The 14,676-nt window shown below is 44.2% G+C and overlaps 1 protein-coding gene across 6 annotated transcripts in view; it reads left to right on the top strand.

Annotated features, from left to right (window-relative positions):
* Positions 1-14,676, top strand: part of AMOTL1 (angiomotin like 1) — a 171,966-nt gene that overhangs the window by 57,300 nt on the left and 99,990 nt on the right. For 2 of the 6 annotated variants that reach the window (XM_003910562.3, XM_017948875.2), the window contains exon 1: positions 6,191-6,478. The exons of the other annotated variants lie outside the window; for them this stretch is intronic. In XM_003910562.3, coding sequence (XP_003910611.1) covers positions 6,430-6,478 — 49 coding nt within the window. In that variant the 5' untranslated portion in view covers positions 6,191-6,429. Of the gene's footprint in view, positions 1-6,190; positions 6,479-14,676 lie in introns of those variants that run through there. 6 annotated transcript variants of the gene reach the window in all.

Here is a 14,676-nt window from a genome sequence, read left to right as displayed (position 1 = left end):
ATCACTGGAAATCAGGGAGGAAAACATGATTAGTTTTTTGCTCATGAAAAGAGGAAAGGGAAGCAATCATAATAGAATGATATATTGTAGGGTGGATGGAACTGAAGCTGCTGTCTATTAGTATGCAATTGGATTCACCCAGTATCTCAATGGAATGATCAATATGATTAGAAGCTTGGGAGCTTCTTTTCAAGTGGGCAACATCAATTAATCAACTAACTCAGCGGTTCTCAATCAGAGGCAATTTTGCCCCCTAGGGGACATTTGGCAATGTCTGGAGACAGTTTTTGTTTTCATAAATGAAGGTGGGGGGGGGTGGTTGCCACTGGCATCTAGTGGGTAGAGGCCATCCCTACAATGCACTGGGCAGTCTCTCACAACAAAGAATCATCAGCCCCAAATGTCAGAGGGCCAGGGTTGAGAAACCCTGCAATAATATCAGCCAAAGAAGTATTACAAGTTTTCAATACTCCCAAGGTTTCTGTAGTAGTGGTAGCAAATAATGTTTAAAATAACCATCATGTATTGAATATCTATTCCATGCCAGGATCTTTATATTTATAGCTGGTCTGTCTCAGTCCGGGTCTGACACCGGGTTTGTTTGGGGCCAACGTCTCCATTCTTCTTCCTAACCCCATTTGGTGCAGGTGCGTTTTCTCTGGACATCAGCATATCTATCCTCAGTTTCTTGTGTTTATATAGATAAAATTATGTGTTTAGTGCATATTGGGTAATATGCTTACAGGAGAAAGTAGTCAAGCAAGAAGAGACTGGTGTCTCACTATGGGTGTGAAACTAAAAACATCCCGGCAAACAGGCCTCAGATCTATAACTTAATAATCCAGCCAAACCACCTGTGTAGCCTGGTAGCACAGAGCCTAGTCCTCAGTAGGTACTTAATAAATATTTGTTGGGAAACTTTTTTCATAATCCACACAGAGTCCTTGGTAAGCTTCAAATGGAGCGGGATTTTCAAATGACTCTTCTGTTGCATAACATTTTATTTGTTCCAGGGGCAGTTTCTTCATCCATAGGCACCTGATATTTCCAGAACTACACAAATGTCGTACCTTGTGTATCTTCCCACTTGCCCTCCACATTTTCCTCCTTTTTGTTTTTCGTTCTTTCACTCTGAGTCAATCTGGTCCTGACAAGGGCTCATCCCCTTGCCCTTTGCTCTCCTTACGACAATGTACACACAGCACCCTCTGCTTCAGGCACTGTCAGTATTCCCTGAATTATGCTCCTGCCAACAGTTTGCAGGGCAGGGCATGTGTCAGAATCTTCAGAGGAGACATGTGCTGTGTGGAAAAGCTTATTTGAGAATATGATTTTATATTTAGAAAAAGGCAAGAAAAAACACACTAGAGTTGACCCTTGAACAGTGCAGGAGTCATGGGCGCTGACCCCCTCATACAGTTGAAAATCCAAATATAACTTTTGACTCCCCAAAAACTTAACTACTAATAGCCTACTGTTGACTGGAAGCCTTACCGATAATATAAACAGTTGATTAACACATATTTCATACGTTATATGTATTAATACAGTATTCTTACAGTAAAGAATAAGCTATAGAAAAGAAAATGTTATTAAGAAAATCACGAGGAAGAGACGATCATCATAAAAGTCTTCATCCTTGTCATCTTCACATTGAGTAGGCTGAGGAGGAGGAAGAAGGGGTAGGTTGGGCTTGCTGGCTCAGGGTGGCAGAGGTGGAGGAAGATCTGTGTGTAAGTTGACCTGCACTGTTCAAACCTGTGTTGTGCAAGGGTCTACTGTATTGCCATTGTAAAACAGAGAGCTGAAAGAAAAGCTTGGAAAAAAACTTCTCACCTGGTGATCATATGGGGGCTTATTAACTCTGGGGTTGATGTGACCATTTGATGTTTATAAAAAGAAGAGGTTAAAAGAAAAGGTGTTTAGAAGCATGGCAGTATACGCTTTCCTTCCTTGTGTCCATGCCTTTGCTAGAAATTTCCTCCTCTCAGCACCTGGATTTCTTGGAACCCGCCCTTTTTCCCCTGTGCATAAGTCTTCTATGCTCCCATAATGCTTTGTGTCTAATCTCTAGTATGTTCACCATCATCTTTTATCTTTAGCATACTACACTCTGATGTAGTAAATACTTCTGAAAGAGAATTGCAGGAGCGCTGTGACTAACCCCAGTGAGCCAGCTGGAAACCTCAATGTGCTAGGAGTCATTTCGAGTGGATTCCAGGACTGCACCTTTAGAGATTCAGAAATTTGGAGGTGGAACATGAGGAATTTAAATTTTTACATGCTTTGGTTCATAAGTTACACTTCGGAAAGTGCTTGAACTTGAACTTAAAAAATATCCTTACTTGTTCTAGGAGCAAAACAAGCATTTTGATCAAAGCAGCCTGGGTGCATTCAATCATTGGTTTGTTCATTCAACAGTCATTAATGGAGAACTACCAATTGTAGTGACCTGTCCCAGGTGAGGCTGTGTGTAGTAGCTGTCCGTTATGTAGTCATGTTCATTCACTCTCCTTTTGCTGTTTGGCTTCTCTGTCTTTGCAAGCCCAAGCCCATTCTTAGGGCCCATTCAGTCAAAGTATTAACTGGTAAGGACTTTAAATGTTTGTCAAGAAGGGGTGCTGAGAAGAGTGAGAGGGGAAAGAAATTTGCATTTTAACGGAGTATTTAAATTCCTTGGTATTTCAAATTACTGGAGAAGAGGAGGGTTTCTAACTTTTACTGAATTCCTAGATGTGCCCAGCACTTGACCTGTAGTATCTCATTTAACCCTTGCAATAAGTTTATGAAGCAAGTGTTATTATTTTACAGAGGAGGAAGCTGAGGCTGTCCGTGTCTCGAAATAGATAGAACATGGACTCAGATAGAACAGGTCTTACTGTAAAGGCCCTGCTCATTCTCCTCTATCAGGATGCCTCTGTTACCTCAACATTCTTCCCGCCTCTATGCTTGTTGGGAATAGCTTGGTATCACTGGAACATCCTAGTATTCGTCCTGTTTTGAGTGAAAGACTGCTCTCTGGGCTGCCCCAAAGAGCACTAAAATTGGCCCATCATCTTAACTTTCCTAGGAGTGAGTGAATGACAACTTGGGTCACTTTAGAAAGGATGCTGACCTTTAGGATGAGTGCATAGATCCAAAGAAAGCACAGATATGGACTGGTTCATTACCTTGCTGTTAGTGAAGGTGTGTTCATTTTTTATGGTAAACATACTTTATTTTCATTTGACACAAACCAGACATCAGAATCTCCAGCCAAGTGTACTGAAAGATGTTATTTCTTGTTAGTCAGATTCAAAGTCTTTTTTGCAGGCCTTAGTTCCTGAACAATAGATTCAGGAACTAAGTTAAGGCCTGAAAAGATGATTTGTTTTCTGCATTTGATGTAGAGCTTATTCACAGATGAGGAAATTAAGACACAGGAGGGAAACATTGGCCTCCAGCAGTGCTTTCTGCCTGTGCTTCCATGTATCTGATTACTGGGTATTAATTTGAGGAGTCTAGGCTAGGTCCACCTGATTGAATCAGAAGATTTTTGAACCCACAAGCCGTGCCTAGCACTTCATTGTGGGTCTAAGAATCTGTAGCATTTGATAGAGGGACCCATTTCTTGAAACTTCCTCTGACTTCCATGCCTTTAAGTTTTTCCAGCTCTCCTACTTCTCCAGATTCTTCCTCTTCTCCCTCCTTCTTTCCCTATTTTCCAATTGTGGACATTCTCCAAATGAACTGATCTTCAAAGCTTCATCTCTCTTTTCCTCTGCACCTCTGTCCTCAACTTCTCACCCAGTCCCTTGTTCCTTGTTTCCTCTTGCCCAGATGATAGTAAGTCACTCAGCATCTTTCTCAAACCGTTTCCTCTTCTCAACTGTGCTTCATCTGTCATTGGCCTAATGATCCATTCTTCTAACACTGCAAGATCTATTCTTTCTATCACTAGGTTAACTTGATTACTTTGTCCTTTTCCCCAGGATAAACAGTGAGTCAATGAGAATAATAAAATCTTGCTTCAAAGATTTGATATCTTTCTTTATGACATTTGGTATCTTCAAAGATATGGTATCTCTCATTTCCTTTTTATCACCTCTATCAACCTCACCTATCATTGCTTCCTGCAACTATCCCAGATAGTCTCTTGAAATAATAATAGCAAATGCATGTTGAATACCACAGGCATTGTGCTGAGTATTTTACATTTGTTACTTTATTCAGTCTTTACAACCACTCTGTGAGATGCTATTTTCTCCATCTTGCCAAAAAGGATACTGAGGTTTAGAGAAGTTAGACAGCTTGCTCAACGTTACACAGCTACTGAATGGTGGAGCTCCGACTCAGCTCATGCCTGTTTTGTTCTAAACTTGATGGTTGTAACTTGGAAATTCTGCTGCTTCCTAGAATATAGGATGGTATCTAGGAGTGGGCAATTAGTAAAGATTAGTTTCCTTTCTTCTTTTTCTATCCATCACTTCTTCCCCAATTTGTATTGAATTCACACAAATGCTAGGTCAATCAGTGGTCCCTTCACTGTCCATAAGATAACCACTTCAGCGCTGAATTTGCAATTCAGGGTTCACAATGTGCAATACAAGGCACATTGAGGCAGAAGTTGTTTCTGTCCCTGGCTTTGCTACTAAACTTGTTCTGTAACATTGGACAAGTCATTCAACAGCTATGCCTGAGCTTCTTCATCCGGCAAGTGAAAGGTTTGGTTGACACTTTCTTCGATTCTTTCCAGGCCTACATTTTTGTGACGTTGTTATTCTGCCTTCCCTTGTTTTCTCCTCCTTTCTGGTAAAAATTCTTTCCTCTATGACTTCTTCCCAAGCACCCAGACCTTGTCATCTCCCTCTTCGCTGTTGCCTCTGCTTGCCCAGTGCTGCCTTTTCCTCTTCCTGCTGTGTCTGAACTCCACCATCCTCCCAGGCTCTTCCTTCTGTGTAAAGTTAGTGCCTCTCTCCGCCTTTCCCAGGCATCTGCAGTACTTGGATCTCATGCTTTGTTGCTTGCCTGTTTTCTGTTCACATAGCTTGTCTTCTTAGACAGATAACAGATCCTTGAAGGGATGGTGAGCTGCTCTAAGTTTCTTTTGTGTGCTAAGTTTCTTTTGTGTGTACCAGGGTAGATGACTTTAAATGGAGTAGTTATTTAATAAATAATTGTTAAGTGATTACATTTGGGCTTTATCTTGAGAGCAGTTTACTCAGTAGGAGGGCCCATCAGGGGAATCAGAATCAGGGCACACAACCCACCCGAATTGATGAGACGTAAAACTGCTGACAGTCCGGTTAGGGAACTGCCACAATCCAGGGAGTAGTCCCTGAAGGCCCGGCCTAGTGAGCAGGTAAACAGAGGCAGGGAGCACCGGATAAGAGAGGCTTGGTGTGCGCTGACTCTCCCACTGACATCCTGGGCAGCAACTGCACAGTTAACCTGGCGTTCTCTTCTCCAAGCAGTAGAGCTGCCCAGAAATAGCCAGGCAGAAGTGCTGTGGGGCACGCTTGGGCACCCCAGAACAGGGATCCAGAGAGCGGCGAGTATAAACCAATATAATGAGGTGAATGAGTAGTTCTTAGCGCAGCCTGATTTTAAGAGGTGGGGCAACATTTTCCCAGAGTTGCTTACTTTCTTTACCTCTGCTCAGGCAGATAACAGCCTGGGGATTTGTGGCCAGAGGATGTACGGTTCTGCGAACACATTTAATATCCAAGGCTGTCAGGTCTGTTTTGGCCCTTCTGTTTGTCAGCGGAGCACATAGTAGCAGCTTATCGCCCAATCTCAAGTGCGAGATGGAAGCACTGGGGCCTGGGGAATGCTGAGAAAAGTGTGGCCACTTTCCACCTGGAAATTCCACTTAAGAAGAAGAAGAAGAAAAAAAAAAACAACAGCCTAAGCAGATTTAGACTTTTTGGCAGATCCGGAAACAGAATTTTGGCCTACATTGGGCTGGTGGGAAGGAAGACAAGGCGGAGGGAGAACTGGTGACTCTGAAATTAATCAAAACCCGGTAGGGAACAAAGCAAGGGAGGCTGTCGCCCTCCTAAGTCTCAGGGAGACACGTCAGCTTGAGCTCCGGGCAATTTCGGTCTGGCAGTCTCGCGGCCCGGGGAGGGGCGGCGGGTGTCTGCAGACGGGCTCTAGGGCCCAGCGGCCGGGCGCCACGGCGGGGGTGGAGTGTAGGGTTATAGTGACGAGCCCAGGCGACCCTCCCCGGCCCGCGCGCGGGGATCGAGGAGCGCGGACGGCGGCGGGAGCGCGCGAGAAGCTCTAGGACCCAGCAGCGGTTGTCGCGTTTGGGGCTGGAGGTGAAGCCCTGTGTGAATGGGGTTGATTGTCCGGCGCCTCTTCCCGGCGCTGCCCCAGGCCATGTCCAGCGCACTGCCCAGCGGCCGCCTTCCCCAGCCGAGGGAGTGAACTAGCCATGATTGCCTCATGTGGAGGGCAAAGTTGCGCCGGGGAACTTGTGAGCCTGCGGTGAAAGGTAACCAGTCCCCACTCGAGGTGCCGGGAGGGCGCCTCCGGGTTTCCCACGCGAAGAACCCAGTCGCCCCGGGCTCCCCCGGCCCCTGCTGCTCAGGGAATGGGGCAGCTCCTGGGGGCCCGGGGCTGAGATCCCAGATTGTTGTTTTTAAGCGGGTTCCCTTGACCCGCTCCAGGTCCAGTTGCCAGCGGGCAGGGCCTCAGCGCCTTGCCGCCCCGCGACCCACGTAGACTGAAGTCGTGGCCCCGGAGTTTGGGCCCCGGGGTGCGGCGCGCCCGACGCGGGGCTGGCCTTTCCGGAGGGGCGCAGCCATATGGCCCGATACGCCGAGGCGCGCCCGCGCGCGGGTCTCGCGGCCAGGGAGGGGACGGAAGGGGTGTCCGGTGCCGCTTCCCCCGGCGCGAGACAAAGGCGCGCGCACCGGCCCGCCCGACGGGCTCCGGCGCTCGGGACTGGACCCGTTCTGCCCGCCGGCCAGACCGGGCTCTGGCGGGTGGGGGCGACGAAAGGGTCGCATCCCAGCCCCAGGCGTTCGGATTGCGTTAGCTGCTGCTCCTTCTTTGTTCTCTCCCCAGACAAGTTTCTTTGACAAACTGGCGAGTTACATCCAGCTCCCGCTTGCCTGTTAAGGCTGCCTTTACAATAATCTGCTTTCAGGGGGAAACATTTAAACTTTCCAAATGGAACCGTTTTTTGTTGGAATGTGACATTGTGGCAGAAGGGAGAGTGGCACGTCGGCCGATGACAGCCGAGCGGAGCGGGGGCCCAGTGCCGGTACAGGGGCCGAGCGTGCCCCATAGGCGGCCGGGCTGGAGGACGCGGCGGCAGAGCGGACGAGCCCTGGCGCGCACCTCTAGGGCCTCCCCCACCTGGACTGCGTTCGCGGCGACGTGTCCAAGTTTCCCCCTTCAGAGCCCCAGGCCGAGAATCCCGGGTCTCTGCTCAAAGCTCACGCGCCTCGCGCACCCTACTCTTACTATCTTGACTGATGACTAGGAAGACTTTCCCTTTCCATTTTTTCCCGAAGATATTTGCCTTTTTGGCTTCGGTGTTGGTTTCCTGTCTCTGAGTGGCAAACAGCTTTCGGCCAGGCTAGCGTGTAGATACCTGGACTGGGGTTTCAGAGGTGGGCCCTGGGCGTGCGGCCTTCTGAAACGATGCGGTTTGGACCCAACATTTTGTCCCCGTGTTCCCTCAGCTCCCTTTTTCTGTGAGGCCTTGGTTGCCCATTTTCTTCTCCTGAGGCATGTTGTGAGAATTTAGTTTTTGTACGGCTTATAGAAGGCCTTGGTGATGGTGGGGTACGTAGTCTGGAGAGCCAGTTGTGATACCTCGAAGATGCTTTCGGCTAACCAAAACAGTAACGTGCTAACCTGCTCACCATAAACGAATTAAACCAGAATAGAGGGATATTAATAGCTACAGTTTCAGAAAATTTCCTTCCTTTTCGGGAAGCAAAAAGTCAGGGCTTGAAATATTAAACAATCTTGGCTCCCTGCTTCCAAAACTGGCCTAATGGGTCACTGCCAAACTGGATGAGATTTCCCCTGGCTGCCTACCACTCGTGGGCCCCGGCTGCTGTGGAAGTCAGACCCAGGTTAACGATTAAGGAGCTCTCTAGATTGCAGGGTCTTAAAGAACCTAGAGCAACTGACATTTACTTCCTAGTAAGGTGCTCTGAGCCTTATAGTGTATTACTTTGAAGGCTGGCTGTGAGAATAATGTGGGAACAGTAGTTTAATATACTTTGAACTGTTAGTAAAGGGTGGATTGGCCGGGCGCGGTGGCTCAAGCCTGTAATCCCAGCACTTTGGGAGGCCGAGACGGGCGGATCACGAGGTCAGGAGATCGAGACCATCCTGTCTAACACGGTGAAACTCCGTCTCTACTAAAAATACAAGAAAATTAGCCGGGCGAGGTGGCGGGCGCCTGTAGTCCCAGCTACTCGGGAGGCCGAGGCAGGAGAATGGCGTGAACCCGGGGGGGCGGAGCTTGCAGTGAGCCGAGATCGCGCCACTGCACTCCAGCCCGGGGCCAAGAAGAAAGACCCCGTCCCAAAAAAAAAAAAAAAAAAAAACAAAACAAAACAAAAAAAAAAAGGGTGGAAAAGCACTGATTTGACTAGAATGAAGGAAAACACCCATTCGACCAGAATGAAAAGAGTAGGACATAGAGTAGAAGGCTTTATAAAGGCTCTACTTTTCCTTATGATGGTGGTGGGGGTTGGGGGGGGAAGGATGGGAATGTTTAGGTCTTGGAGTGCACTTTTGTTTTTCTATGATGCATTTTTCAAGATAAATAAGGAAACCTTTGTAAACCTGTAGGTGTACAGGAGAGAAGGTGCTGTACCTGTAACTCCCCTTTCCCTCCGCCTTCTTTTTAAAATGCATGAAGTCTTGGTCTTTCAGGTTCTTTGCAGATGATGGAGGATGTAGAATACTAATGTTCCAAAGGGCATGTGGAGATCAAAGCATTTAAAAATACATCTTTTCACGGAGGCTAATGGACGATTTTCAGTTTAAATGAGAGTTTAAAGTGCTGTCGTTAAGAAAAGCACATGAATGCAGAAATGTGAGTGATTTTATGGGAAGGCACTCTGCTGATCAGACTTGAGAGTGTCTGCCCTGGGCCAGTTAGTCTAGAGGCTGTTGTGGGTAGAACTCGGCTTTTCTGATGTCTACCCCTGTGGAAAAGTGTGGACCTAGGGCCTAGGGAAAAGATGGCTGAACTAATTGAAATGAGCCGGCTGGCTGGTGAGAGTTCTGTCGAAAAGTACAGCCCCTAGGTATCAGTGCTACATTTATTCATAGTAATTTGTGAAAATGCTTTGAAAATGATAAAACAGTATATAATGTAACACTTTTGAAAAAAATAATTAATGACATGAAATGGGAATTGCTAGTGAAAATTGTAAAAGTTTGATTTTTCAGGCCAATAAATTAAAAAGAAGTAACTTTGTAAGACCTGCTAATATTTCTGATGTATACCCCAAAGTAACCTTTTTTCTTTTCTTTTTTTTTTTTTTGGTGGTGGGGGGGTGTGGCTATCTGCATTTTAAATGCATAAGGAAGCTCAGGTCAGAAAATTCTGCAGTGTTTTGAATAATTTTTCTCCTATTTTTCATTAATTTTGGCAGGTTCTTATGACTCAGAATTAAGTAGGTAATAAAATCCTCGAAAAGCAAGGGGTAGCGTGGAGGTCAAGTAAAGGGAGATATTTGATTACAAGGTTTGTTGGAAATAGTCTGAGGTTGTTGTGGTTTTATGTTTTGTTTTGTTTTGTTTTTGTTTGCCTAGTGATTTTTTTAAAGTTAATTTTGTTGGCTTGGCTTTGTTTTGTCTTGGAGGAGAGGTACAATGTAAATCTTGGCCATTGTGGGTAGGGCAGTCCTCCACTTTTGCTGGAAGGAAGCCACTCCTACTCTTGCTTTATGTATTGGCACCAAGCTGAGTTCTCCTTTAACTTGTGAGGCCCTTGGCTCTGCCCTCATGGCCAGGCCTGGTGAAACCTTAGGGTATATTCATTTTGTACACTCAGCACAGGACTCCTGGACTCCTAAAGGGGCTCACACATCAGGCATTTCCCCCCATCTTTTAGGAGGGAGTAGGAGAGTAGCTGTAAGGTGTTGGAAATGTATCGCTGTTAAGATACTGGAGAATTAGATTTAAGTTTTCAAAAACTGTCATCCTAAGATGTGTATTTAAACCTGTGTTTGAGACCTCACTGGCCAATATTGCAGCTATATACCTCTATTTTGTCATTTTGTTTTTAAGTAAAATGTCTGCTATTTACTTTTTTTTAAGTTTTCTTTTTGAAATGATCATAGCTTCATAGGAAGTTGCAAAAATAGTAGAGAGGTCCTGTGTACCCTTCACCCAGTTTCCCCTATTGGTAACATCTTACATAACCATAGTACAATAGCAGAACCAGGAAATTGACGTTGGTACAGTCCACAGAGCATATTCAGATTTCACCAGTTTCACATGCACATGTAAAATTTGTATTTCTATGTGTGTACTTCTGTGCATTTTTTCATGTGTAGATTCATGTAACCGCCACCACAATCAAGATACAGACTATTCTATTACCCCAATGATCTCCCTTATGCTACACCTCTATAGTTGCGTGGGCCCTCTTCTCCCCACCCTCACCCTGTTGCTAAACGCTTAGCAACCACTACTCCTGTTCACCATATCTATAATTTTGTCATTTTGAGAATGTTACATAAATACAAGCATGTAGTATGTGAGCTTTTGAGATTGACTTTTTACTCAGCGTAATGCCCTGGAGATCCATTCAAATTTTTGCATCTATCAATAGTTTGTTTTCATTGCTGAGTAGTATTCCATGATATGGATGTACTATGGTTGGTTTAACCATTCACCTGTGGGTTTTTTCCACTTCATGACTATTACACATGAAGTTTTTATGAATATTTATATATAGGTTTTTGTATGAACATAAGTTTTCGTTTCTCTGGCGTAAATGCCCATGATTGTGATGGCTGGATTGTATGGTAAGTGTGTGTTTAGTTTTTTAAGAAATTGCCAAACTTTTCCAGAGTGTCTGCGCCATTTTACATTCCTATGAGCAGTGTATGAGAGATCCAGTTTATCTGCATCCTCACCAGCATTTGATGTTATTACTATTTTTTATTTTAGTTGTCCTAATAGGTGTTCTAATCTTATCAGGGTTTTAATTTGCATTGCTGCCTTTTTTATGTGTAGAATAGTCTGCCTTTTTTATGTGCTTATTTGCTATCCATATATCCTCTTTGGTGAAATAACTATTCATGCCTTTTGCCCATTCCCCAAGTGGATTATTTATTTTACTGTAGGGCTTTAAGAGTTCTTTATATATTCCAGATACAAGTCCTTAGTCAGATTTGTGGATTGCACATATATTTTCCCAAGTATGTAGCATGTCTTTTTATGTCCTTACCAAGGTCTTTTGCAGATCAAAGGTTTTTAATTTTGATAAAGTACAGTTTATAGATTCCTTTTTTCTTTAAGGATGGTGCATTTGGTGTCACATCTAAGAACATTTTGCCTAGACCCATGTCTCAAACATTTTCTGCTGTGTTTTCTTCTAAAAGTTTTATAGTTTTACATTTTATTTTTAAGTTATAGTTCACTTTTATCCCTCTTAAGAGTTTATATGTCTTGCTGTTGATCTTATAAACCATCTATTAGGTCTTGAATGTGCACAGATGGACTATCAGGTGTAGTTCCCACTCTGAAGTGCTCACAGATTAGCGGTGTGGCATGTGGATATTACCATGTGTTACTACTATGATAGGGACACATGTGATGTACTGTGGGAGCTCTGAACAGAGAGGAGAGAGGGCTCGCTTTGGTCCAGGTGGTCAGGGAGGGCTTCCCTGAGCATGCTGCTCAAGCATGGTGGGAATAAAATTGGTTTGCTTTTGATCCAGTTTTGGATCTTTATTGCCATGAATTCTTTAGAGTGTGTTACTCTGATTCTTGAGCACATGCTGATTGAGTTGGCATAAACTGAGTGGTTGAGGACCTTTTTGAACAGTACATGGCGTGATAGCTTAAAAGAAGGTGAAAACACAGTACTTAAAACTCAGTAACATAAACAGTATGAATGAAGTTGAATAGATTAAGAGTTATGTATATGTTAAAATGAAAAAGGAGAGGTAGTATTTTGGATTGAGAACAGGTAGCTCTGCTTGTATCCTGGCCCTGCCGCCTCCTTGCTGTGTGACCTCGGAATTGTACATGCTGAAGCCTCATGAGTAAAATGGGGAAAATAATAGTTCTTCCCTCATGGAGCTGCATGAGGGCAAAGTGAAGCAATGCGCACAATGCTAGGCACGTTGAAAGCATTCAATAAATGCCTGCTACCGTTATTATTATTAAAACAGCAGAGAGGCAAGGCAAATCACTTTAATGATATATAAATTCACATGTATCTTCTTTGAGAACCTTCTTTGAGAACCTGGAACCCCGGTTCTTACTCATGGAAGTGTTCCTTTTCACAGTTGGGAGCACTGTGTCATGTACCAAATACTACTTAGTGAATGAGATAGAAGCTAGGATGCTCTATTCACAATCTATTACTATCTATATAATAAACGTTTCTTTGCATCTATAAAAGTATGATTTGCGATGAAAGAATGATTTCCTCTGTGCCCCTGCGCGCAGGAGGTGGGAGGAGCTGGCTCTGCATTCAGGAGGCTAGCTCAGAGTTTATGGTGCTTGGTACTGTAGGTGCAGTAAGTCAGGGCTGATGTCACCAGGCCGTGTCTCAAATTTCCTAACTGGCAGCTCTGTTTCCTTCTTGATGACCAAGTTGTTTACTTCTCAGAGGAAATTAATTGGGTCTTAGATGTACAATTCCAGGACAGTTGTTCTCAAATGTGATTGAGCATCAGAATACCCCAGAGGGCTTATTGAAACACGGATTGCTGGGCCGCACACTTAGAGTTTCTGTTTCCTTGGTTGATTGAGGATAGGGCCTAAGACTTTGCATTTCTAACACATTTCCAAGCAATGCTGATGCTGCTGGTCCTGGAAACACATGTTAAGAATGACCATTTTAAAACATAGCCTGGACTGAGATGCTTACCCTTTTAATGGAGTTTGTTCATCTACAAGCAGTTGAGTTTGAAATGGATCAATTTCTAAGGTTATTAGTTGATATAGCTATATTTCTTCCTCTAATCACTATTCTTTTGTGCCTCACTTTCCTGACCATGACTTTTTCTTCTATCATATGTCTCTTGCTCCTTGGAAGACATGCCACAACTGGGTATGTGGCTACCATATTGCCTTGGTAAATCACTTAGGCTCTGTAAAATAAGTGTTTTTACTAAATATTTATCTTCTAAGGTTATTGTGTGGCTTAAGTGACATAGTGCGTGTGAAAGAGCTTCATAAGAGGTGAAATTTCGTATAAAATGATTTTCTTAAAATTATTTTCTGCATCCTCAGTATCTTTTCAGAGCAGTGTCTCTGGGTTTAGGGTGCTCCGCCTCTCCTGATAGTAAGTTTCACTGCTACTTGGGGGACTTGGTAACGGTTACGTAGACATATGCAGGGACCACAGACATACTCAGGGATGTCATGAAGAAGGTTCAGGCAGTGGATGGATGGTTAAGCTAGGGTCTCGGAGGGCCTTCCAAATGGAAATGTTTTGGAGGCACATTGATAAGTAGTTGTAGTAATAACAAGGAGAATCCAGTGCTGGAAAATTGCTTGAGCAGATGTTGAAATATTAGAGATTCAGCTTCCTCAGAGTAGAGAAATATAACTCCATGACATTTTTTTTTTCCTGGCAGTTTAGGACAGATGTGATCTGGCCCACATCTATTTTTTTAAAGTTCTAGACCTACACTGTCCATAGTAACCACTAGTCACTTGTGGCTATTTAACTTAATGAAAATTAAACAAAATGAAAAATTCAGGCCCTCAGTCACACTAGCCACAGTTCAAGTGCTTAATAGCCATTTCCATCATTGTAACAATTTCTGTTGAGGAATGTTGTTCTATAGTGAGATTGGCTCTGTTGTCTGATGGCAACACCACTGGGCTTCAGATGATAAGACAGGGACACATTTTTGAATGAAATGTACCACATCTCCCTTGGAGGGCTGGTATGAACTGATTGAGAATGCTCTATTCACTTGGACCTCATTTTAACCACTTCTGTTTTTGGAGGCTCATTCCATTTGAAAGCTGGGTCAGCATGGCAACTGAGTTATGTTGGCGGCAAAGCTTACCAGGCCATTATCAAGAAATGTCTGCTGTTTCTAGGGATGTTCCATCCATAGGATTCTTCCAGGGATCTGGTCCTTGAGAGAAGCAAATAGAAATGCTTGGGTGGAATTAGCACAGAAAGGTCCTCCTGAAGAGGACCATCAAAGGTCAGCCTGAACTTCTCCACTCTGGATCTGTTCCACTGTTGAACCAACCTTTGTCAACATGAGGTAGGCAGCTGGCCCTTGTTCATCTCTCCAGTGTTTGGACATGCTCAGATACCATTCCACACTGCATCATCCTAACTATTGTTTCCTTTGAAAGTGTTCTGTAAATTGTAATAAGGTTCATTTCCTTGCCCACCCTACATCCAGTCAGTCTTTAGGTCCTTGCAGTTGACCTCCAAAATACTTCTTGCCTACTTTCCCTTCCTTTGCGTGTCTCTACAGCTAAACCAGTTTAAGGGCTAATTAC

Source organism: Papio anubis, chromosome 12 (assembly GCF_008728515.1).
Source record: "Papio anubis isolate 15944 chromosome 12, Panubis1.0, whole genome shotgun sequence".
Taxonomy (NCBI): domain Eukaryota; kingdom Metazoa; phylum Chordata; class Mammalia; order Primates; family Cercopithecidae; genus Papio; species Papio anubis.
Note: the sequence above shows the minus strand (reverse complement) of the source record. Positions and strands in the feature narration are given on the sequence as shown.